Genomic DNA, 25,879 nt, shown 5'->3' with positions numbered 1-25,879 from the left:
ATATTTTGTTACAGTTCATATTGAATAAAGGTCAGAGAGATGTTGCCACTAGCTTTTGGTCCACGTGTTGATAATGGAACATGTCCTATGGCACAGCTTGCAATGTGTTGTGTGATATGCTCATCACAAGGGTTATGCCACTGCATCACACAATAGATTATTGTTTTGGTGCACAGCAAATGCTTAGGGCAGTTGGTTGTTTGATGAAAGCTTTTAAGGTCTTACAAAGACATTACATTAAATTAGATTACTCTTTGCTGACGCATTTATCCAAAGCAACTTAGTTGTTTTACAGGGTATTGGTTACAGTCTCTGAAGCAATGTGGTGTGAGGTTACTTGCTCAAGGGCACTGCAGCCCTACATGTAGGTATAGGGAGAGGTAAGGGTGGGATTCAAACCTGCAACCCTCTGATCCTAACCCGTTAAGACACAGCGTTATACATTAGCTGTTACCAGAATGCCAATCACCAAGTCGTAGTACTAGTGCATTACTAAAGGCCCTGTGTTATGTCATAGTATTGTAGTACTATGGTAGTTAACTTTTCAATGACTATTACAGTGTGCCACTGTACTGGAGGTACGGCGTGCATTAAGGGGCTACGACCATGGCCCTAACCATTAGGCCATGGCTTCCCTAAAAGACATACTATAAAGTGTTATTCTAAAAGTTTTGAAATGTTTTTGCAACATAGACACTTTTCCATGTACCTTCCCCTCTTGGCTGTCACCTACCTGGTGTCTACTCTGCCTGCTTGGGAGGCCTATATTCTGCAGCCTTCACTCCCCTCCACATATGTGTCTTGTCCTGTCCTTTATAATTAATTCTTGGATGTTTTTTTGTCTTCCTTTCCTTCTCTTTTCAGCACAGTCCATGGTTTTGCAGATCTCTCCTGAGATTACATTCTCTCCCTCCCTCCCTCCCTCCCCCCGTAGCATCCTCACGTCTCCTTCTTTATCCGATCCGTCTTCTCCTGCCCTGTTCTCTCCCGTTTCCTCTGTGTGACCTATAGCCCACTTTCCTCTTTTTTTGTAGTCTCAGCTCGAAACGATTTGGCATTTTGTCCTAATTTCGCATTTCCTCTGTAATTTTCGCTCTTGTTCCGGCTCACTTTTGTTTTATGGCCTGGTTATAGCGGTGCAGATCCCTCCTGTAACTCTTGTGTGTTAAACTTTTAAAATCTAGCCTGTGTCGGTAAAGAAGGCCCTGTAGGTATAGATTCATTATTATGATAGTATCTACCAGAGTTGGATGAAATAGAAGGAGAACGTTTAAGTAATTACAGCACTACTAGTATGATATTACATGGTGTCAACTATGTAATACCATACCATACTAGTGTTGTAATTACATCTGTAAGAATACTTATACTTCTATTTCGTACAACTGTGGTATCTACTATTGACATCATTGCAAAACTGATGTATGGCTGTTTTGAGTTCTGAATAAAACCCCACTCCATTCTAAGTCATATGGGTTATTTATCTAAACAGAAATAGACAGACATAGTCTGAGTGAGTCTACACCGTTGTTCTAACTCTGGTAGTTGCCTACTACATTTAGGTTATTACATAACATCCTTGATAGTGAAGGGAGCTCAGCACTCACCTCTCCTATCATACAGATAACGTAAAAGTTATGATCGTCTGACAGATAACACTCAGTGTCTCCCCATGTTCTTTATTATTCTAGTACAGGGGTGGGAAACCTTTTTCATTCGAAGGGCCACTTCAAATTCATCCGAGGGCCGTTCAAGTCCTCCGATGGCCGTACTATGAACACAAACCAGGATTTCCCCCTGCACTTTAGGCCTATATTGAAGGCAGCCACCTTTAAAACAGACCCCACCTTCTCTAGGTCCACTGAATATAACTGAAATGTATTGCAAATGTATTTTCTAAGATTCCTTTACAAAATATGTCATATTTCATGTGAAGCTGCATAACATTAAAATTATATCGGGGGCCGTATAAAATGGCCTCAAGGGCCGCAAACAGCCCTCAAGACATAGGTTCCCAACCCCTGTTCTAGTAGGATAGCTCCTTGTTTTGATAGGGATTGGTTAATCTTCACACATACCTAGCATAACATGACATTGGTTGCATGACATTGATTTTTTAAAAACTCTAGGCCAAAGTATGACCTTCAGACTATACTGAAGTTCACGTTCAAGTTGGGCTGACCAGCCTGCCTATTCTCATTTTCTCTTAGTCTGGAAAAATCCAGATACAATGTAAAACACACTACGACCCTACACACATGCATGATGAGAATCGATCAGTCTGACTGCTCTTTGGTCTGTCTGGTAGTTTTCAGAGGCAATTGATCCCAACTCTGAAAGCATCCTGTCTGTGGTTACTTTGCCAGACAAGCTTTGTTTATGAGCTCAGTGCGACAACTAGGCTATGACATTGATTAAACCCTAAGGAGGAAATGCGTGCATGACACAGATGTATCTTTGCAAGCACAATCTCCTTTGATCTATGTTGCTTTAAGGCTGAAGGACAGAAAAAAAGACCTTTGATGTCACATGACTGCCATAAGTCAGCTGTCAACCACGAAGGGACATGGTATTGTACGTAGGTGTTCAACTTAAGATACCCGAAATGATCTCCTTTTTGGTGTCTTTTTTTTTCCTTGAGAAGGAATTTGACCCATCGCTCGTCTCTCACAAAGTTTAAACAGACCTGCATCCTAAAAATAAACCTGGACACTATGTCTGTAAGTGTCCCATTTTCCGGCGCGATGGCCTTGGGAATGGAGGTTGGTAACCTTCCAACACGTGTGTGAGCATCCATCACTCCCCTGGCCTACTCTCTCCCTTCCTTTCCTGCTCCTACGTACACCGCCCACAAAAAAAGGAAAAAAACTGGAGCTGCAGAGGAGGTATTCAGGACACTCACTCACCTATAAAGAGGTGTTCTGTGGGTGCAGGACGGTGGCCAACACCGGAACTGCACTTGGATTCACAATATTGAGTGAAGCACTCTCAAGTCTCTTGAGTCAGATTAAAAGGCAACATGGAGTTCGGTGAAATGGCAATGAGTGGGCTGTAAATTAAGAACTAAATTAAAAATTAAAATGCAATTCTTTCAGCTTTACTAGTATTGACAGTCGAATCAGTAGGCCTATTTCAATTGAACCCTTTCATGCAGAGACTGTTTTATAACCCACCACTGACTCATATAAGTCAGTGTAACCCACCAAAATGGTAATGACCATCTCTGTTACTACTTAAGACTCTTGGCAATGTTGTTATGGAGTAATTAAAGGTACACTGTGCAAGTATTCATTATGACTGGGAAAATTGCACTCTTCATACATTAAAAGGGGGATCTTCTCCATGGTCCGCCATTTTGAATTTCCAGAAATAGCCATTTTTAGCTGCAAAAATGACTCTACTTGGACCATACTAGAAAATATTAGTTTATTACTTAGTAAACTTTAATGAAAATATCAAATTTGGTAATAGGCAGCCTAGTTTCAATGAGCAGCATAGTTGCAGTACCTTTTTTGTCCATTTCCTGCACAGTGTACCTTTAAGCTTTTTCAGCGAATAGTGAATAGGATCACTGAGTGACAATCTCATCTAGAGGAAAGGGCTACCACGTTTTTCATCACCCGTGATGCATTCTGACGACCCGTCAATGTTTCTTGACTCAAAGCCCCCAGCCCACCATGGCCACACCATCACTTGCGTTCTCTACAAGTCTTCTGTTGTCTTCTGTTGTCCAGTCTTGCACTTTAAATGTCTGTATGAGCACTGTCTATGTCCATACTGTCTTATGTCCATGTATGAGTACTGTCTATGTCTATACTGTCTATGTCCTTACCTAGATTAGTCTATGTCTGCATGGGAGAGCAAGAAACGCAATTTCAAATTCTTTGTATGACCAGTGCATGTAAAGAAATTGACAATAAAACTTGACTTGACTTGACTTGACTAAATGCATTCATTGGGCAACCTTTTATAAGAAAGACACACACAACCATGGATAGATGATAGATTTTTCTCTTTATATGCTTTCTATGTAAGGACAATAATTTACAAAATGTACAATAGGATCAAACAACAATAATCAAAACAGCAAGAAAGCTGTTGGTCACAACTGATCAAGTTTGATTTGATTATTACACTCTTTCGCTCACACTCTTTTCTCACTTATTAATCTCATATACTGCATGTATATCGCCATCAGGGAAGGGCAAAGAAAGTGCTGGTAGCTCTGTGAGTTGTGTATAGGTGGTGAACCCTGTCGTCACATCAGGCGACATGAGGTTTTCCTTCTCACAAAGAAGAATCATTGCACATTCCATAGCCTATAGCATAAAAGTTTGAGCATCCTGGCTAACAATTATTGTTTTCCACGGACTTCTACGCTTTATACATTTGTACAAAAGCACCAGAGATAATATTTGTTTAAGGTCTTTCTATGTTAACAGCACATTTGCATAGGTAAGTATTTGGAGTGTCAAGATGACATAGAGAGCATTTTATAGTAGTATTTCATTGTTGTAAGTCAATACAGTTTGGATTGTTAGCTGTCTTATGTAAGGTATTGATATCCAGCCTTTTGATTGAGTGCTTATCAATAGTGGTATTAAGCCATGCTTAATTAGTACAAAGACAAACACATGGAGTGACCTGAATTTGTGTTGAACCTTAACAAAATGAAATGGTTCAATATGCGATATGATTGAAATACCATACAATACTTTGTAGATATCCCCTGGGTTGTAATATTTGTTTCTCATGATTTCATATGTGTGAATACCAGAGGTGGAAAGAGTACAGAAAATGTGTACTCAAGTAAAAGTATCTTTACTTTGCCTAAAATCTACTCAAGTACAAGTAAAAGTACCTATCTAAAAATCCACTCAAGTAAAAGTAAAAAGTACTTCACTTAAAATGTAATTTGAGTAAAAGTACTTAGTTACTTTTAATTAGCTTTCCTCTTGAGAATGTCATGTTTATTTTTCTTGAATATCGTCCTCCATAACCTCTATCTCTTGCTTGGCACCAACCATCATCCAATACATTGATACAAGATAGTAAAATAGTGGAAATGCTGTGTGCCATCCTGCACAATCTTTCATTTACGGCGGATTGTGGCATTATTGTGCATGGCATTTTGTCTCTCAGTCAATTTTTTTTACTCAGTACTCAGGCCAGGTTCCAGTGTAATTGAGTAAAGTACTTGGGTCAAAATGTACTCAAGTACAAGTAAAAGTATTAATTTAAAAAATTACTTAAAAAGTACAAAGTATTCATAAAAGCTACTCAAGTACAATATTGAGTAAAAGTATTTAGTTACTTTTCCACCCCTGGTGAATACCGACATTGCAGGTATTACACTTTGAGCTTCCATAACTAACGGCTTAATATTTCTCATTATGTGTTGATATTAATACTGTACTGTACATCAACAAAGCATAGCTATCCATGAAAAACTGAGTGTAAAGCAGGTATGCTCAAACTTTTGCACTTATAATGTGACAAAAAAAATGTCAAATCTCTTTTTTTCAACCATAAACAATGCCTATGCCAAAAGAAAGGCAGCTTTACAGCTCTATCTTATATGCATCATCTCATCTTGTGTTTAGAGTTTAAAGATTGAAACACTTAAAATGTATATCTTCTTTCCCCACATACAATGTTCTATAAAATTCAACATGCAAAATACATTTAAAACATTTGCTGGTTTGCTTCTTAAAGGGCCCAATGTATTTGCAGGAGTGGTAAAGGAGAAATGTCTAAAACACATCGAGACGCGCGTGAACACATGAAACACTTTGTCACACTTCGTTGCCAACATACTGAGGGTACATAACTCTCTTATTTGTGCACTTTATCCTATGAAGAAAGGTGCAATTTCTAACATTTAACTCATAGGTGTGTTCATGTAAGACAGTAGCAGTAGTAGTACTGGATGTAATAATGTGATCATATTGTGCTTTAGATAGTCTTCTTTTATACATACATATCTCTTATGTACAAGATTCCCTTTTGTCTTATAATACAAGCACTGAGACACACAAACGCAACACATACACACATGGTCCCTAAGTTAATTTGATGTATGTGTGTCGTGTGACGTCCTACAGAAAGTGATAGCCGGTGCAGGAGGTTCACATAGAGCATTAGGAATAGGTTGAGAAGGGTTGCTGAGGTGATGAGGACATTTTCAGGTTTTTTTGGTCTTTGAAATGTCTCTTGAGAGAGGATGAGGTACCTTCTAGATTGTCAGAGGAAGAGCAATTGACAAGAGCAGTGAGTGAAAGGCAATGTCCACCCCACTCTGAGCTCTGACAATGCCGACTCCCTTAAAAAAACACACACAACACTGCTTGATGAGACTGGTTTGTTGGAGGGTAAAACGGTGAATCATATATAACAATCTCTCCCATTGGTGAATGAACAAAGTATCTGAGGAAGTCTTGGACAAATAAAGACGTTTCTATCTGCCAGCTGCACATGTGTCTTCAACCAGCTGAGACAACAGTGTAGCCATTGTCTTTCCTTTATGCCTTTTTCCTTCTCCCTCTTGTTGACAAGGATCGACTTGTCTTCTTGTCTCTCAAAACGAGTCTGTGCTGTGCTGTGCTGTGCTGTGCTATCCTGTGCTGAGTGGAGAAGAAGGGAGAGCAGGGGAGCACAATCACTCCTGTCTCGTTGCTCCTTCTTGAGGATGAAACAAATGAGGAGTTAAGTCTTCCCTCACTGACTCCAGAGGATATCCTGCCTCTGGTAGGAGGAGAAGAGGAGGATGAGGAGGAGGAGGAGCAGGTGCTTAACTGCTAAACTGCCCAGACAGAGAGACTGACTGACAGACAGAGAGAGAGACAGACAGACAGAGACCGCATGTCTGCCCTCATGTCCCTTGCCCCCTTGGGGAAAGCCCATTGGCCTAAACTGCCCAGAGAGTGAGACAGACATGGAAGCCTGTGCTCAACCCCCCATGTCCCTGTGGCGGTTCGTGGGTCTAAAACTGCCCAGCCACAAACAGACGAGACAGACAGGCAGGCAGACAGCCAGATTGTCTTCAGGCCAGGGTCTATGTGGAAATCAGACAGCCAGATTGTCAGAGTGGCCCCTCATTTTAGGCCCCTTGCTGCTCCCGTGACGGATGGGGGAGTGTTCAGTGCCGCGTGTTCAGGGGTCTATGCGGAAGGCCAGCAGTTTGTCCGAGTGCAGGTTGTTGAGGGTGCGCAGGTCGGGCAGGCGCAGGAGCAGCTTGGGGAACACTGTGCTGTCGTCGGGGCGACGGCGCGTCATGAGAGAGCGCAGGGCCCGGATCAGGCCCTCCTGCAGCTGCTCCAGGGCACTCATGTCCTGGATGCCTGTACGGTCTGCCGGAAGGGACAAAAAGAGGAGAGGAGAGGAGAAATACGTGGTTATTCATATGAACATTATGTATAATATGCACTCCGTCAACTGACCCAATCTGATGTCTGATGAAGTCGGTAACTAAGAAAGTCAAATAGTGTGCATGTGTATTTTCCCTCAGGGTACTCTGTGTGTCTCATTGTAAATATCTTATATCGACTTTTTTGTTCATGCAGTCTTCATGAAATATACACAAATATCTTATTCTAACATACGTTCTGTGTAAGGAGAAAATGGACAAGACCCCCCAAAAAAATCTCAAATTAAATATGTTCAGAATACACTTTTCTCTGACCTAACCACCTAAAGCTTTACCCATGACATCCCAGTTTCCCTCCACCGTGTCTCACCTGCTGAGACGAGCACCACGGCCATGAAGAGCGCCATCTCGTCGGCCTCCAGGCCCAGCGAGCCCAACTTCTCGCTGAACTCAAACATGGTGTCCAACAGAGAGCCCATGCCAAGGGCCCGCACCGCCCCCAGCGGGTAGGTCTTGCCGTTCAGGAAGGTCACCGACCTGTCCTGCGCATTGAACAGCGAGCAGAACCTCACCATCAGCACCTGGGGACAGAAGAGGAAACGAGATTAGAGTGGTATCTGGTGGGAACGCATTTCATGCACACTAGCGCTACAAAACAATATTATGTGCGTGAATGTGCAGCATAAAAAAGCATGGCCAACTATTGGGAAATCAAGTGGTGTAGAAATATAGATCTTTGTATGGAGATCTGCAAAACCATTTAGGTTAGGTTCTAAAATCACTTCTGAATGGTAGTAACTGTGCATGCTATAATGGATATATAACCTCATAATTTAATGGATATCTAGCATCATAACACAATACATACCTGGAAGGTGCCGGCCTTCAGCAGCATGACCTGGTCGTGCTGGCAGAGGTCCTGGAAGCCGGGGATGCCCTTGGCAAACTCCACCACCTCCCGCACGGCCGGCGTGAAGCACTGCGAGAAGGACTCCCACACCTCCTGACTGGAGGCGTCTGGTGAGGAGACTGGGCATGCGTTCAGGGGGCAGGCCTGGGGGGAGGAAAAGAGAGAAAGGGAGAAAACAGAAAAGACATGAGATTAGAAACACATAGAGGGCGTAGCAATAGTGCACCTCAGTCAAAGAGGCTATGTCTGGTACCGTGTACATCATAACCTCCAAATGGTTATGTTTCTAATTGTATATAGGGTTTATTCCTTCTGTATTCAATTTTGCAGTCCACAGGAACTAATTCTGATTCTGATCAGTAAATTAAAAAATATAAAACATTACAAATGACTACAAACATCTTGTGGTCTACTCACCAGCACTTTGGAGCCGGCAGCCAGCTTCCACGGGCAGCCCTGCCCCTGCCCCTGTCCCTGTCCCTGCCCCTGGGTCTGGGTCTGTGGCATGGAGTGGTTGTTATACTGCTGAGAAGCGGAGGTCGTGTTGGCCTGTTTGTGTGGCTCTACGCTGGCCACTGGGCAGTGGCTCTGGTTCTGATTCTGATTAGATGCAGCAGAGTAACCATAGCGACCATTGTCCATGGAAGCGGAAGCGGCACCAGTGATGGGGCAGGTCTTGTTGTTGTTGTTGCCACCAGTAGCCACCGGGCAGCGGGCGCCGGTAACCGTGTAGGAGGAGTGGAATGCGGGCACAGAGTTGGCGTGGCCATGGCCATGGTTGGGGTGGTTAGCATCTTGAGTTTGAGCGTTGCTGCCGAAGGAAAACGGAGAAGCGGCAGCAGCCGCGGAGCCGTTGGTGCCCCCCAACTCCTCCCTCTTGGTGATGCGGTCCTGCACGGTGGTGAAGATGTCCTGGTAGGCGCGGGAGATGGCCCCGATGGACTCTTTGGACGGGTGCTCAGCAGGGCTCGCCGGGGCCCCCTGTGGCGTGGAGGGCTCCATCTCCAGTGGAGACGCCTCGTTCAGGCTGTTCATGTAGCTCTGCATCTCGTCCAGAAGACGCTGCTTCTCCCTCTTTGGGATGCGCCCGAAACGCACAGCTGTAAGAGGAGACAACAACAAAAACATTCTGGGTCATTATCAACAATAGAGACGTCAGTACTTCAGAGTCAACATTTGCAATAGTATACAAAAATGTTATCTATCACATTTATTTTTTTATGCTGTGGATAACGCATTTTCAATATACCCAAATGAATGTTCTTATGAGTTATGTTATGCCAATCGCCACAAAACCCCTAACAATGTACATCATGCAGCTGCCATCTGCATATGCCCATGTTATTGAAATAATTTCTCTAATATAAGAGGATGATGTTGGGCAGGAAGTACAATCACGGGGCATGAACAAATGCATGTCATTAGGTCTACCACTGTGCTGCATGAATGCATGCCGGCCAGTGCTTTACTGTGCTCTTAACTGGATTGTGTAAAAGACTGGCGATGCTGGTCTGCACAACCACTCCCATCCCCACCACAATAACCAAACCTGGCCCATGCACCTCAAAGAATAGATATCAGCAAGCAACGTAGACAGTTACAACATTTAGCTACAACTGGAAATGTCCATACTGATGTTTCATCTGTGCATTTTACATGTTAACTGTTTTATGTGTTGTGTCGCCACCACAATAACCAAACCCCACAACATCCAGCTCAACCACCCTGCCCATCCCCCCTCTAAGAATAACTGTCAGCTGGTTTGGATATAAATAGAAACCTCTCTCGTCCATATGTTACATCCCTCTCATCTAGTCTCTCTCTCTCTCTCTCTCTCTCTCTCTCTCTCTCTCTCTCTCTCTCTCTCTCTCTCTTGTACCCTCTCCTGGCCACAAAGTAGGGCAGTGGGTCAGCCAGGGCCATTGTGATGGGGAATTAAGAGTAATGGGCTCCCTAAGGAGGGATGGACGAGAAGGCAGGGTCGAGGTGTCAAGGTGTTGGGGTGTCTGGAGGTAGGGGCTAGGGGGGGTCTCATGCAGCCAAGCCTATTTCGCCAGAGAAACTCAAGCAGGCAAACGGGACAACTTGAGTGCCGTACATACTGGAGTATAACGCCAGAACCGAACCAGAGAGGCATTAGGAAGGTGTCCAAGTGGTGGGAAGAACCGAACCAGATAGGCATGGGATTGTGTCCAAGTAGGGAGGTCACACTGGCAGGTGCATATGCTGTTGGGGCCAGCCAGCCTGATACGTGCGTATGTGTGTACGCCGAGATAGAGGGTTTGAACTTTGCAAGGAAGGACTTCAACTCTCTTATTACTCATCCTAAGCAGGTGACCCTGTTTCCACCTTCCCATGCGAAATGCACTTCTACTGCTACTGTTAACTCCTTCTACTACTAATACTACTCCTACCCCTCCTACTACTACTACTATTACTACGACTAATGCTACTACTATTACTGCTGCTACGTCTACAACAACTACTGCTGATACTATTACTACTACTGCTAATTTGGCGGGCTTTTCCCACCTGATAAAATTACTTACAAAATAAACGATTACCAATTCAAAATGCTCAGAAATAACTGTTGCTTTAATTAGATCGTCATGTGTTTTCTTCTGTAAAGTCTACACCTGTCGCTCACTGTTATTTATAATTGCGCAGTCCCACGTGTGAATGAAACGTATCCTCAGCCTAGTATGACGTGCGGTCGCATAAATGGGACAGCACAGTCATTATTTATGTCACCTCGTTAAGAGCCGTTGCAGTGCGGTGATCTGACATGTTTACAGTAACAGGTCTACTATCGAAACACAGTGGGAATAACAACCGAGGCAGGCAGTTGGCTGAGCGAAGTAGTGCAAGTGTGGTTGTTATGGCTTAATTTGAATGTACTACCTTGAACCGCAACACGAATTCTGAGAGGTTTTTCCCCCGACTTTGATTCAAAGTGTAATGGGTCAAACAAGGTCATGAAATTGACACCGAGAAGTTTTTTCAACCCAAAAAGTCAGCTCTTAATGGCTGAGTAGTTTGGAGAAATAGGACATCTTTCTGTTGTTCGTTACAGTATTCAAATCCACTTCCTGCCTGTAATATGGCAAAACTATTGCTTTAATTCCATCCTATGCTTCACTAGCATTCAGCTCGTTGGTGGGTTCATTAGGACAGATGTGGAGATCAAGCTGGAATGCACAATACTTCTCATGGTCTACTACATCCTGATGTTTATTTAGAGGTATCTGGGGCAGCTATGGACCTCTACTCTATTCTACTCTACTTAACTCCACTGAACTCTAATCTACTTTACAGTCATCTGTCATCAGGAGCATCCAGCCTGTTCTGTGGCTCTGCTCTACTCTACTCTACTCTACTCTACTCTACTCTACACTACTCTACTCTACTCTACTCTACTCTACTCTACTCTACTGCCCGTCATCCTTAAGCAACAGTATCTGGGTCAGTTCTGTATCTCTACTCCACGCTCTTTCATCTGTAATCAGTACTATCAGGCCAGGGGTGAGTTTCTCAAAACAAAAGTTGCTAACTACATGAGCTACTTTGCTGTTTTCAATGCATTTTCCCATTGGCAACTACCGAAGTTGCTAACAAGCTAACAACTTCTCTTTTGAGAAACTCACCCCTGCTCTGCAGTGCCAGTCTAGGGTGCCACTGTTATTGTCGTTGGAACAGTCAAGCACAATCACCAGAGAGAAGGCAGCAGCCGCCCTCGATGTGACTCAACGTGCCACCCAGGGAAGTGAAACTATGCCACCGTGCCAACTGCCACCGACAGGCAAACATCTGCTTCAGAAGAATCCAGCGCCTTTAAATCTCCAAGCCTGAAATCTGACATCTTTGCGGGGCCACTGGCAGTTATTTAGTTCCATGAGGGTTTCCTGTTTTGCAATGAGTGTCAGAGATGAGAAAAAAGGGGTTTCTAGGCTGCGGCTTCTTGACCCCGATTCGTATTTTTCTTGAGAAGCTAAAGGGGGGCAAAAAATAAGGCAACGAACGAACGAACGAACGAACGAACGCGTCTCCCCTGACAGCAGCATTGGCGGCAACCGTGGGCCCCACGTCAGTTCGCCATAATGCAGACACTCACTATTCGTTATCAGCTGCCACATCTACTTTGTACAACAGTGCGGTGTGAACTGAAGTACTAAGTGGGTCTCTTGCGCCCACCTCGGCTCTGCTTGCTTGCTCTGATGCATTTCTCTGCCTGTTTCCATCCATGGGCACACACACACACACACGCACACACACACAAACCGATTTCTACTCAGGCAAAAATGAGATGAGCTGCATGGCGTGGCTGATGCTGCTGCATGAAGTGAAGTGAAGTGCAAGCCAAGCTGCCTGCCGAGCACTGGAGGGGGGAACCAAACCAAACCACACTAACTAGGTCACACTGTGCGAAGTCAAGTCTGCTGGTGTCATTTTGTTTTTTAGGTCAACTAATTATAATTTTTTTTGCTTCGTTCATTAGGAGAAGGGAGAGGGGGGAGATGGATGATTTGTCGTATTTCACGCATAGTACAAACGTACTACCACATTTGGAATGAAGAGACAAGAAAAGGGAGGACATCATCTCACATAATACACCCACACCCAGACGAAGCAAAGAAGAAAAGTGGGTGGACAGCGTTTTTTTGGGGGGTTTTTCCCGACATAATCTTTTTTGCATCTCTTGCTTAATTGTTGCCATTAATTGCTAGGAGGAGATGCTATGAGGGCATTTGGGGTAATCAAGCTGCTAGATGCTCCAGTTTCCCAAAATAATTCCTGTGTTTTCTGCAGTTTTCTAGATGACAGATAGCTTCAGGGACTGCCCACCTCCTACCCTCATACATCACTGTCTCCGAAACGGCACGACGGAGAGAGAGCTCGGGGATCGGAGAGAGAGAGAGAGAGAGAGAGAGAGAGAGAGAGAGAGAGGAAAAACAGCTGATACAGAGACAAAGAGGGAGAAAGAGAGAGGAAAGAAGAGAGAGAGAGGAGAGGAGGGAGAGGCAGAGAGAGGGAAAGGGAGGGAGGAGAAGAGGAAGAGACTGCAGAGGGCAAAAGAAAGACAAGTGATGAGCCCAAATTAGCCAGCAGAACTTGCTAAACTGTGTTAACAACTCCGCTCTGAAAGTGGGCTTGAGCGGCGGCCATCTTGAGTCCTTCACCCCTTCCTTTCTTCTCCTCCCCCCACCCTCACCCTTCCTCTCTTTCTCCTCCTCTTCCGCCTACCTTACTGTCTTCTCCACCTCTTTCTCATCCAATCCCTTTTTTCCTCCCAGCCTCACCTTTCTCCTCACCTGCCTCCCTGTATCATCCTGCTACTTCTTTCCTCTGCCTCTCTTTCTCTATCTCTCTCTCTCTCTCTCTCTCTATCATCCACCCCTCTCCCTTCCACTCTACCTACTTTCCTTTTCCCTCCTCCCACCTCCTTTTCTCTTCCTCTTCCCTCTCTTTTTCCTCCACCTCTCTCTCTGTCTCATACACTCCTTCCCTCTCTTTCCTCTCCATCCACCACCTTACCTTTCTCTCCCCCCCCCCCTTGAGAATACCTTCTAGTGGCTAACTCTGGTTAGTAGGGCACAGGCTGGGCAGGGCTGAGCAGGGCAGGGATGGGCCAGGAGGGGTGGTGGTATAACTTCCTCCTCTCTGCTCCACTCCTCTCCACCGAAAAACTCCTCCTCTCCCATAACTTTCACTAGAAGAGGTGTTATAACTTCCTCTGCTTTTACTCCACCCCACCTCAACCATCCACTTCACTGCCCTCCTAATTAACACGAATCCACAACTCCAATGGAATAACTGGTGTAACAGCTATGTAATATCATGTGCTAGCGTTGTACTTACACTCTAAATTTACTTCTACTTTTATTTTTGGTCACCTCTGGTTATTTGGGGCGCCATTGGGGGCTGCCCCCTTGCACGGGTGAGGCATAAATGCAATTTTGTTGTGTGCAGTGTGCAGTGTTCACTTGTGTGCTGTGGAGTGCTGTGTCACAATGACAAGGGGAGTTGTAGTTTCCCAAGGGGCTTTCACTTTTTCACTTTCACTTATTACTCCTATTTTACTCCACTCCTCTCCACTCCACTCCACTCCGACACCCCAGCCTATAGCTCCCAAATCCCTCATTGTTTCCACTCACCATCTCGGGACATGCCCACGCCCAGGCACTTCTTGAAGCGGCAGTGCTGACACCGGTTACGGTTCATGCGCATGATGAGGCACTTCTCGTTCTTCACGCACATCTTGTAGTTGATGTTCTGCTGGATGCTGCGGCGGAAAAAGCCCTGCAGAGAGAAAGAGAGGGAGAGAGGAAAGGAGAGAGAGGGAGAGAGAGAGAGAGAGAGAGAGAGAGAGAGAGAGAGAGAGAGAGAGAAAGAGAGGGAGAGAGGAAAGGAGAAAGAGAGAGAGATTGTGTGTGATGAGAAACACTGGCACGGCAGGCAGCAGGGGATGACACGAGATCCTAAGTGATAATGAATGGCACGAATTGACTAGAGGAAATGTACTTGTGCTAGCTCGCGCTTTTAGTGTAGCGTAGTGTAAGTAAGCATGGGTGGCATAGTGTGGTGTACATGTAGTGTGGTGTAGTTGTTAATTCAAAACTTTGAGAGTCGATTCAACGTATTGTAGAGTGAATGTGGTCCCAGAGTACTCTTTAAGTGTCGAATTAACACTGACTTTTTTATTGTGTAGTATAGCATGGCAGTGTATTGTGGGGTGGTGTGTGATGTAGTTTAGTGTCTTGTAAGAAACACACATGGCGTGTAATGTCACATTGAGTGTGCCAATGGTGTAGTGTAGTATACAGTTGCCTGTGTGTGATGCGGAGTGGTGTGGTGTGGTGTAGTGTAGTGTAGTGTAGTATAAGTAATATAAATGGGTATGTACTGTAGTAGTGAGTGTGCCAGTGATCTGGGCTCGCCTCGTATCCTTCTGCGTCTTACCTTGCAACCCTCACAGGCGTGCACTCCATAGTGGAAGCCAGAGGCAATGTCACCGCACACTTTGCAGAGCAGCACCATCCCTCCCGTCTCTGCACGAAACCCAGAAAAGAAAAAGAAAAAGCAGCGCACCATTAGAGGAGAGGAGACGTGGCCATACGTCAATGCGTAGAGAAAATAGCACACGGCAGGGGGGGAAAGTGATGACAAGAGAGAGAGAGAGAGAGAGAGAGAGAGAGAGAGAGAGAGAGAGAGAGAGGGAGTGTCAGAGCAGTTCTAAGAAAGCAGATGCATGAGGTTGTATGTATGGGGTGGGTGGTGGTGTTTGCTATAAAGTGGAGGGTGAAAAATGAGGACAGGAACAGCGGAGGTAAAAATACATATGAAAGGAGGGTAGGCTATACAGGTAAAAGTAAAGAAAAGGATCATTAAACTAACACAGCCTCTACCAAAATGTCAACGACCAAGTTGTAATATGTTACTAAAGAAGAATATAATGTCATAATAGTGTAATACTATTGAAGTTAAGTCTTTTTCAAAGACTAGTACAGCGTTCCATTGGTGGAGCAGTGCAACATTATGAGGCTACCTATTCAAATATTTAATAGTGTTTAAGCTGTAGTATTATTATTGATATAAATGATTAACCGGCCATCACAATACACGCGTGTGTGTGTGTGTGTGTGTGTGTGTGTGTGTGTGTGTGTGTGTGTGTGTGTGTGTGTGTGTGGCCACCTACTTGTAAATGTGCCAGTGAAGGTGCATGGCCTCTTGGCTGCAATGGGGTGGTTGTAGGTGTGCTGAGCAGGGGCGCAGCCGGAGTTGGGGCCGTTAGCAGAACTGCTGTAGATGTCTGGGAACTGGAAGACCAGCTTGTTAGAGGGTGAAGGTCCATTGCTGGTCAGTCCCCTCTGGTAGTGCTGCTGCTGCTGGTGGTGATGATGCTGATGGTGCTGTTGCTCCCGGTGATGGTGATGCTGCTGCTGCTGGTGCTTCAGCGCCCCGATCTCGGTGAAGGTCACCTCCTCTGGGGAGGACGGCTGGGAGTGGGAGGAGGGAGACTGCGTCTGGTACCCGCTGGAAGGGCTGCCAGGGCTGGGGCTACCACTGCCGGAGGAGCCAGCGTAGAGGATCACACTCCCTGGAGGAAGGAAGGGGGAGAAAGGAGGGCAACACTTAATCACTGACTTCGGGACAAAAAAATATCAATGGAGAAGGCGCTTGTGTATAAAGCCATTGACTCCCCGTACTGTAGTGGGAAAGAATGAACTTTGTAGATGGCATGAAAATGCTTATTTGATTGGTTGTGATAAAGTTGGCAAGCTGCATTGCGTTTTAGACTTGGGTTGAATTAAGCTGTAGGAGAGTGTGAGAAATACTTTGAGAGTGTGTTCTTTGATACACTGAAGCCGTTTAATGTCATTAAAACCCAATATAGGCTACTGCATGTTCCCATACAAGTGTGTCTTCACTCAACTCTTTATGCCTTAATTCCTTAATTGTATTATTTATGTTTCAAAGCAGTGCAATCCGCTGCCACTTCGGGTGGTAAGACTCTCATTGGGCAGGTTTTAGGCACTTTGTTGTCATATACTTTTTCGTTTTGGTGGAGTTTAAATGCATCAATGGGTTCTAATTTTGAATGCATCACCTACTCTCCAGGTGAGGAAATAAACAAAAGCATGCAGCTGGCAGCGGTAGGTCAGCGGGGTCTTAAGGCAGGTTTTAAGTGATGTAATGTTGCTCAACCTCTGACCGGCACGAGAGCGAATGTTAGAGGCTTTCAGCATCATTGCCTCATGCTCCATGAAACAATCGCAGCGAGCGCGCGCTCAGGCGGAAAGACTAGCAGCGGTGGCTAAAAATAAAACGGGAAGCACAGCAACAGCGCTCGAGCGTGCTTAAACCAAACAACTGCAGGTGCTTTTCGCGTTTTTTTGTATTATTTCTTTCCTCTCGTGTGAATATGTGTATTTATTTATTATCTGGTGTTTAAACAACCGGCTGCTTACTTCGGGACTCACAATAATAAGCACTGCTTATTATTGTGAGTCCCGAAGTTTGTTTTATAATACTTTGTCTTTCCCTTTCTCCTTGCGCACAGGCACAGCATCTTCCTCAGCACGCATCGCTACACTGCATTGCTCATCATGCGATGTAGCTACTGGGCTGAGCCATGGCCTCACGTGTCTGCGAGGTCTGCTGCCGCCTCTCGCGCTCCAATAATAGCCCGGCTCCCCTGGCACACTGCCCAGCGCGAGCGAGCGACATGACACCTGACCGCTGCTTCACATGTACTCCTGACACGGTTTCTCCCTGACGAAAATCCGCAGTCTCGTGTAGACCGACGTCTACGACGGTTGCGAGTTTACATTACTGCCACACTCAGACACGCCCAGGGATGCTGAGTTAGTGAATACAGTTTGGCTAATAGTCAGCGTTTATATGACCGAAAAACAGACCGAGTCACGTTTTGTAGGAATGTGCGCCACAGTGCTGACTGATGGAACAGCCTTGACCAACTCGCCTATTTCTATGAGTAGAAAAAGTTTGCACACATGGAAACACAACACTTTTTTACACGTATTTTACTTATCACACTTATTATAGCAACATAATATATATTTATCACAGTCATAAATTATAGACCTACATGCCATATTAATCTACTATGTTAGTTGCTTATATTTTATTAATGTATTCATCCAGAGTGATAAAAGGCTAAAGGGTATTATTTACCAATCAAACACCCATGAATAGCATAGATATTTTGCCTCACAAAAATATCTCTAGGCAAGCCATGCCTGAGGCGCATGCCACGTGCTGTTCATATTAGTCACCTTAAAATGGTGGAATAGTAAACAGATTGGTTAAAACGCGTGCATCACAACCCGCAGCGTCCACGTCCCAAGCCCTCTCCTCCACTCCCCTCCCTTCCCCACCACTCTAGACCTCCCCTCTTCCCTTCCCTTCCTCTCGCTGCACATGGCATTTGTTTGGCTCAAGTGTTTGCCTAATCCCTCAGCCTCGCACGTGTTGCCGGATTTATTACTGACACACAGAGGAGCTCAGCTTTACAACACGGGCATATCTAAAGTCTGATACTCACAGGCCAGGCTGGGCCCGCCTCGCCTCAGCAAAGCAAGAAGACCTGTGACCTTCCCTTCCCACACACACACACACACACACACACACACACACACACACACACACACACGAGCAGACCACACACAGCGCCTCGTGCACCTGTGGAGTGGTCCATGTGAGATGCCCTAAACATCTCCTATGCTGTGGTAGTGACACGGTAGTAAAAAAAAATGGCTAAGGAAGGAGGGGAGCGTGGAGGAGGAGATAGGGGAGCACGAGCTGGAGTAGCCTTGGGAGAGAAGTCAATGAATGATCGTGTGGAGGAAGCCAGCCAAGGCCCAGATCATAAAACCATTTCACTTTGTGGTTAATGTTTGGACTTGTCTGTAAACAACACACACAGTGTTTATTATAGGCCGTTTTCTTTTCTATAAATAAATAACGCTTAATGTGGCCTTCATCTGTCAATCACTAACTATTTTCGTTGAAGATTCAGTTGGCTACGCTGCTCTTTTACTGAAAGGAGAGGGGGAGGGGGTGGGGTTTGTTTATAAGATGTCTACACGTGAAGGAATGTGTCTATCTGTTTTTGAGAAATTCTTGTTTTCTAGAATTTCCTAAAAAAAACCTTTCTGTTCCTAGAAACCTCCTCTTAGCACGTTGACCACAACACCCACCTCACCTGACATCTACATGTGTTTCCAACATTCCAACGTTCACTCTAAACCCTGCAATGTTGACCCAAGTCAATTTTTAAAAACACCCTCCGTTGTAAGTTCTTTGTATAAATGTGTGTCTCTTCTGCAATGTGCTGTTTTTAAAGTCAGCGCGCCAGGCGTGTAATTATTAGGCCTAATCAGTGCTTCAGTCATGCTTCAGTGCCATATGCAAAGGCAGGCCCCACTACAGTAGGTTAAAGAGCGTCGGAGTATCCACGCACGTACACACACACACACACACACACACACACACACACACACACACACACACACACACACACACACACACACACACACACACTGAGGTGAGTGTAAACATGGGGAGTTAGCGGTAGCATTGGCCAAATAATCAGCACATCCCCGCAGCAGCGGTGGCACCAGTGGCGGCTTAGTCTACTCATGCAGGCTGACTCTAATCTGCCAGGCAGAGAGTAGAGAAGCAGGCAGAGGAACGTGAGCGCTTCACAGGCCTCGCTAATCCTTCCTTTTTTCTGCATGCTGCCTCTCCTTTTTCTTCATCTCCTCTGCTCTCTCCTCTACTCGCCTCCCCTCTCCTCTCCACTCATTTCCCCCCTCTCCTCTCCTCCTTTCTCCTCTCTTCCACTCACTTCACCTCTCTTGTCCTCCTCACTCCTCACCTCTCCTCCCCACTTCTTGTGACCCCCACCAGTAAGCGGTCCTATTGACAGAGCTTGTTTCTCAGCCACCAGCCAGACTCCCATCTCGTCTCAAGGTTGCTGCGTTGTGCCAAGTCGCACAACATTGCAACATACTTGGAGAGGGTTAGCAGCAGCCCTGCAAGTGTCTGAGAGCGCTGGCAATTTGAATGACTATATGAAGCACAGTGACCACAGTCACACACCCCCCAATATGAAGATGCATAAATCAATACCTCGTAGTAGTAATACACACAGCAAGCAACACAACATGTTAGTATGTGAAAGCATCGTGTGAAAAAGAGTTTCTTTTTGGTTCTTCAAAGCATTTTTGTTCAGATCAGCAAAACCAAGGAATAGCCTGACCAATAAGAAACATGTGGATATTAGGCCTATGCATGCAAAATAGAAATACTAGGCCTATATAATGTTATAATTCCGTTTAGATTTAATCCATTTATCTATTCATATCTGAATAATGTTGTACTCATATGAACTAATTAAAGACTCTTAAAGATAATTATTATATCTTCTCAAATCTATTTATCAGAAACGCAAATAAACAATAATGGTGAGGGATAATGGGAATTCAAGAGTCTGTCATTTCTTTGAAAGCAAAGACTTTGACAACTCTGGAGACCTGAAGCCAAACGTTGTGAAATGGGGTAGAATTAGAGTGTAGGATAAAGCAAACGTGCTCATCTGTCTTGGAATCAAAACAAACGACAGACATGAGGCGGGGAAACGTGATCTCGCTAGCTACATTTAACGCACGAAATCGCTGACCCACTGACCAACCTCCTCCGTTCACATCACATCACCACGGGCAGCATGAAAACACAAGCGTGCGTGTGAGGAGAGAAACGATGGGGAGGAGGAGGGCCCGGATATCACGCGCCGCACGCGGCTGAGCAAGTGCGTCCACGTGAGGGCGAATCGGAGTCTGTGGGAAGATTACTCTGCGCGCTCTCACCATTATGCGGGGCCCTCGAGCGCACTCAGAAAAAGCTGCCTGCCTTCCTCGTTATTAAATAAAAGAATGGAGCCGTGCAGTATGTTTGATGCTGAGATAAAGCGGGGGGTTGGGCTTGCAGATTTGCTATTCTTGCATACTCATTTATCATTTGCCTCTAACCTTGCAAATAGGCGCACACAGTAGCCTACTTACGCTTGCTGCATTTATTAGGCTAGCCAATGAAACCATTTACACTGTGCATAGTGCCATCCTCCAGACATGCCTCATTTACAAAGCAAATAATGCAATGGACCAGGAAGTCTAAATCTGAGAAACTTAAGAAGGTATCATGTACTTTAATTGCTGAATGTTTCTTCCCACTGTTGTTAAGCTTTATGGAGCAAGTCTCAATCACTGACTCCATAATTCCATGATTGAATTTCGTTATGCGCCACTATTGTGCATAACATTTAATGTTGACAACAATCATAAAGTTATACAAAAGTGTAACTGTGGTTACTCTCTCTATCGTCACATAAGGTCATTTATTACTTGAAATATTTTGGTTAGGCTGAAGTGATGGAAAAACACATCTCGCTATTGTGGAGCACAGGCAACAAAAAGGCATGGAACTTCGTACACAATACTCTTTTTAATTGATCCTGCAGCAAGCAGGAAGGCCCACCACCATCACTGCAATCAGCTGCCATCCCTGAGTTTGTTTGTTTTTTGCACGAGTTTGTTTACTGGGCTGGGCCTGCTTCCAGTGGGCGTCGTAGGGAAACGCATTGTAATCACATGTCCAGTACAGGTTTTCGGTCAGTTCAGTCGAGTGCATGGGGTGCGCCAGCCCAGTTCAGCATGGGACAATGTTTCCATCACCTGCATAGAAACGTGAGCGACTGCGGCTCTTGTAAATGAATCACTAGTTAAGACAAGAGCCAAAGCGCACTAAGTTCAAAACACGCTGCTCGGCGCCCTTGGAGCGCCTCCCATGGGAAACACCACCCCATAAGCTACTTACACGTTTGGTTCGCTTGCTTGCCGACATGAACAGCTTGGCGCAACTAAGCTACATTAACCTCCAAGGATATCAAGTCTGTGTCAACTTTCCCTGGAAAGGGAGAGTGTGTAGTCACTCTACACAGCCAAGAGTTTTGGGGAGAGAAAGTTCCCACTTTGGTGCGCACTGCGCATACGCTGCCTCTCCAAGTGAACACAACTTAAAACTCACATTGCCAACTAAATCCACCTATCCTTGAATATACACATGCTCCTTGCGAAAACGTATACAGTATTTTGGGATGTGTGTTACTGTAAACGCCAAAGGAATGCGAACGGTGAAGTCTGCGCGCAGTCTTTTGCGCCTTCCCAGCGCCGCACGTGAGTTTGTTTTCATGTATAGCCAGGAAGTAGATAATCCTAACGTGCTGTCTGCGCGAGACAGCCTTGCCTCGCCTACCATTCAGAGCAGCGTCAAGGCGGATTTGACAGCTAAATAACATGGGGAGCTGCAGTAGAATGTCAAACACCTACAGTATAGATTGCAGGTAGATAGCCTACCTGTAACTTACTCAGCTGGCATTGCCTGGCTGGCGGCGACACAGAAACAGAAGCTGCCTAGAAGTAGCCTACATAGTCCACTTGCACCAAGTTGAGAGTGCTGTGACTGACACTAAAGCAACTGTCATCCCACCACTACAACTAAACAACAACAGTAAACAGTATAATCCTGAACACAAAGTCTATATAGAGACGAACTTCAAAACAAATAGTCACATCACATGCATGCTCAAAGCCCCAGCAGATACATTAGCCTAGTACATGATGGAGCCAACAACACCACCACAACAATACACCCAACAATAACAGCAGCAACATTAACAACAATAATAACAACTTTTAATAACAATGATAACAACAACTTATAATAATAATAATAATAATCATAATCATAATAACAGTAATAATAATACTCACCAGGGCTGTTATCCATGTTGTCACTGGATGCAATATTCTGTGTAGTTACTGCTGTCAAAAATTATGGCGCAATTGTCGCAGAAGTCATGAAATAAACTTTACTGGAAACTGGAGTCAATGTCATTAAATGCCTGTGCATGCAACGCCTTTCCCAAAAGAGACTGAAGTTGCTTTGTGCACAGGGCATTGGGTTGGATGCAGGCGGATCGCTGACCACAAAAAGTCCTCTTCAGGAGCAGAGTCGACGAAGTCCAAATGCTGGCTCAGGTGTGTAGCGAACACCGTCTCGCTGCTGATGCCACCTGTGCCGTGTCTGCTCGGGCTAGGAAATTCAGGAGGATATACGCTGAGGTGAGTTGCTGCGTCTGAGTAGTAACCATTAGCCTACTCAGGCATCTATGCTCTTCGGAAACTGTCAAACTAATACACACCCAGCAAAAACCCTCCCACTGAATCAGATACAACACTCAACACTAGTGCAGGTGACTGACTTGACTGTCTCTGTCTCCAAGTATGTTATCTCTGACAGTGGGTTAAGGCATTCACTTTACTCAGCCCTTGAGCTCGCCTGCCGGTCTCCCGCCTTCCTTTTCCTCTCGTGCGCTCTCATTGGCGAGAATCTAATGCCACCGCGAGCCGGACGCGCTCATTCGACCGTGGTTTGTGTTCACCAAAGCCCTGCTGCATGTGCACACTGCATGTGCCAGGGCGAGCGCTGGCCTACTGACACACATTTTATGCAAAATACGACGCGTGCGATAAGGGGAGAGGAGGGGTGGGGGGCCCAGGCACATGTATTGTAGGCGGAGCTCACCGTGACTGCCTCACACAAGCGCTGAATTTTAAAAGCATTACCCCGAGCTCTCCCTAGTGCGACCCGTGGGCAGCTGTACAGTAAACTTTCGGTCTGCGGTGGTTAAACAAAACGTGAGCGTGGTTGGCTATCATGGCCAAGCAGTTTGCAATGCCTACTTCAACTGGTCATTGACCCATTGGCAGTTTGAATAATTCTCAGCTAAAAGAATACAGAATACAGTATTAATGATACATATGCACCATTCAGTGATGTTCTTATGGATCTGAAATTATTCATAAAATTCATACAATATGTAGAGAAACATATTTACGTTTGAGCCGTCTGATTCTGTCTCTGTATGTGTCAACGATGTGACACGAAGGTGGAGTAGAGTAGAGTAGAGTAGAGTATCGTTTATTGATAGGAAATTAAGCTGTCCAGGAGCAGTAACATACATACATACATACATAAATAAATACAGAAGACATAACACACTAGACATTATACACATCCTTACACATATTTTAACCTTTTCTAGCTCACTCTTAAATACATACAGCCCTCTCTCTCTCACTCTCTGTCACACACACACACACACACACACACACACACACACACACACACACACACACACACACACACACACACACACACACACACACACACACACACACACACACACACACACACACACACACACCAAATTATAGTGTCCACAGTCAGTGTCACATGTGCCTTAGCTGAGTGGCAGCTGAGCGTAGGTGACCAGGTCAACTGCTTATGCACACTACTGTCTGTCAGGTTGGATGCTCCTGTCCCCCTGACCTGCACACGTTTTCACATTTTGGATTGTGGATATGCTCATTAATAACTATGTAACACTGCCCCACTGTGGATGATTTTTTTAGTTGTATTATTGCAACAGGATAGAATTAGGCATATAATGTATATGCCTAATTCTATCCTGTTGCAATAATACAACTAAAAAAATCATTGCAATGCTGTTGCATTACAAACATAACAATGTCCACATTAGAGGCAGTGGGATAACAGGCTAATGGCAATGTTTAAAAACCATTTCCTGTTATTACATTACATTACAGTTAGCTGACGGCTTTATTCAAATTAGACATACAGTTACTGCATTTAGATGCAGGGTATCTGTAATAGTCCATACTGCAATGTGACCTTATGTGCCTTGCTCAATGGCACCTCAATGGCACCTCTCTAACCTTTGGGCCATAGCTTCCCCTGTTAGTCGGACTCTCGAGCCATCAAATGCCCAGCTGGTTAATGATCCCTGCCTGCCAGAGATAGACTCAGTCAGTCTTGAAGGTCTTAGCGCTGTTTTCGGATGTTATTTCCTGGATCAGGAAGTGGCAATGGCACCCTTTATCAGCCACCAGGACTGATGGGAGATTATTCTGCTGCCGGGCTGACAGATAGGCCTATACGCATAGTGTTGCTGCATTCAGAGGAAGATTGCACTGTTGTAAGATTGCACTGCATTACTAATTCATTCCTGAACACATAACTCTTTCATGCAGATGGGATGGCCGGCGATCCTATTCACTATTTGCTGAAAAGGCTAAACTACATCGTAATTACTTTGCTGTGACAATACCAAGAGTCAAGTCAAGTCAAGTCAGCTTTTATTGTCCCTTTCTTCATATGCACAAGCCAAACAAGGAAGATTAAATCACGTTTTCTCTCTATACCATGCCAGGACATAGACATATACAAGACTGACATTTTACAGACTGACATGAAGTGCAAGACAGGACAGGTAACAGTGATGGACTGGTAACAATAAGTGGTCAATAATAAATACAGTACAGATGAAAATTAAGATTTAACATTTAACATTTAACATTTAACATTCAACATGTAAACAGAAGATAAGATACATATAGAATGTGGACATTACAATAATAGAAATAATAACAGTGACAGTAGAAATAATAACAGTATAATAACAATAGTTATATAAAGTCATAGATTGGCAGCATTGTAAACAGCACCGTGAGTCATAGCCCCTTACCATCCCGCCACTGGGACATTGTAATATTACATTGCATTACATTACATTGCATTTGGCAGACGCTTTATAACCAAAGCGACTTTCAAAAGAGGACATAATCATAGCCAACACCAAATACAAAATGCACAGGAAATATACAGAACAACAAGTGCAGGTGCTAAGAAGGGTTAGTTAGGGGTTTTTTTGTAAGTAGAGTCTGACCACCATTGATTCTACACTAAAAACGGGGTCCTAAGCCAGGGAGCCAATCAGAGAGCAGTGTGGGATGGCAAGGTGATGGGGTGCATGCATACTACTTGACAAAAGCCTGCATTTTGTTTGAATAGACACAACTGATCCGACTGGCTATGCGCTACGTACATGCCAACTGATAGGCCTGACATTTGCAACGCCCAATAACAGCCATGTGCAGTCA

General features: G+C 44.8%; 1 protein-coding gene across 1 annotated transcript; it reads right to left on the bottom strand.

Moving 5' to 3' along the window:
- Positions 1–5,333: 5,333 nt before the first annotated feature.
- nr1d4a (nuclear receptor subfamily 1, group D, member 4a) lies at positions 5,334–23,236 on the bottom strand. The gene is made up of 8 exons (XM_063208177.1): positions 22,628–23,236; positions 15,970–16,371; positions 15,234–15,322; positions 14,429–14,573; positions 8,694–9,376; positions 8,235–8,420; positions 7,737–7,947; positions 5,334–7,349 (listed from the first exon to the last, which is right to left on the bottom strand). The coding sequence occupies exons 1-8, from the start codon at positions 22,641–22,643 to the stop codon at positions 7,153–7,155; spliced, it is 1,929 nt and encodes a 642-aa protein (XP_063064247.1). The 5' UTR covers positions 22,644–23,236; the 3' UTR covers positions 5,334–7,152.
- Between the last annotated feature and the right edge of the window lie 2,643 nt (positions 23,237–25,879).

Source organism: Engraulis encrasicolus, chromosome 10 (assembly GCF_034702125.1).
Source record: "Engraulis encrasicolus isolate BLACKSEA-1 chromosome 10, IST_EnEncr_1.0, whole genome shotgun sequence".
In the NCBI taxonomy this organism is placed as follows: Eukaryota; Metazoa; Chordata; class Actinopteri; order Clupeiformes; family Engraulidae; genus Engraulis; species Engraulis encrasicolus.
Note: the sequence above shows the minus strand (reverse complement) of the source record. Positions and strands in the feature narration are given on the sequence as shown.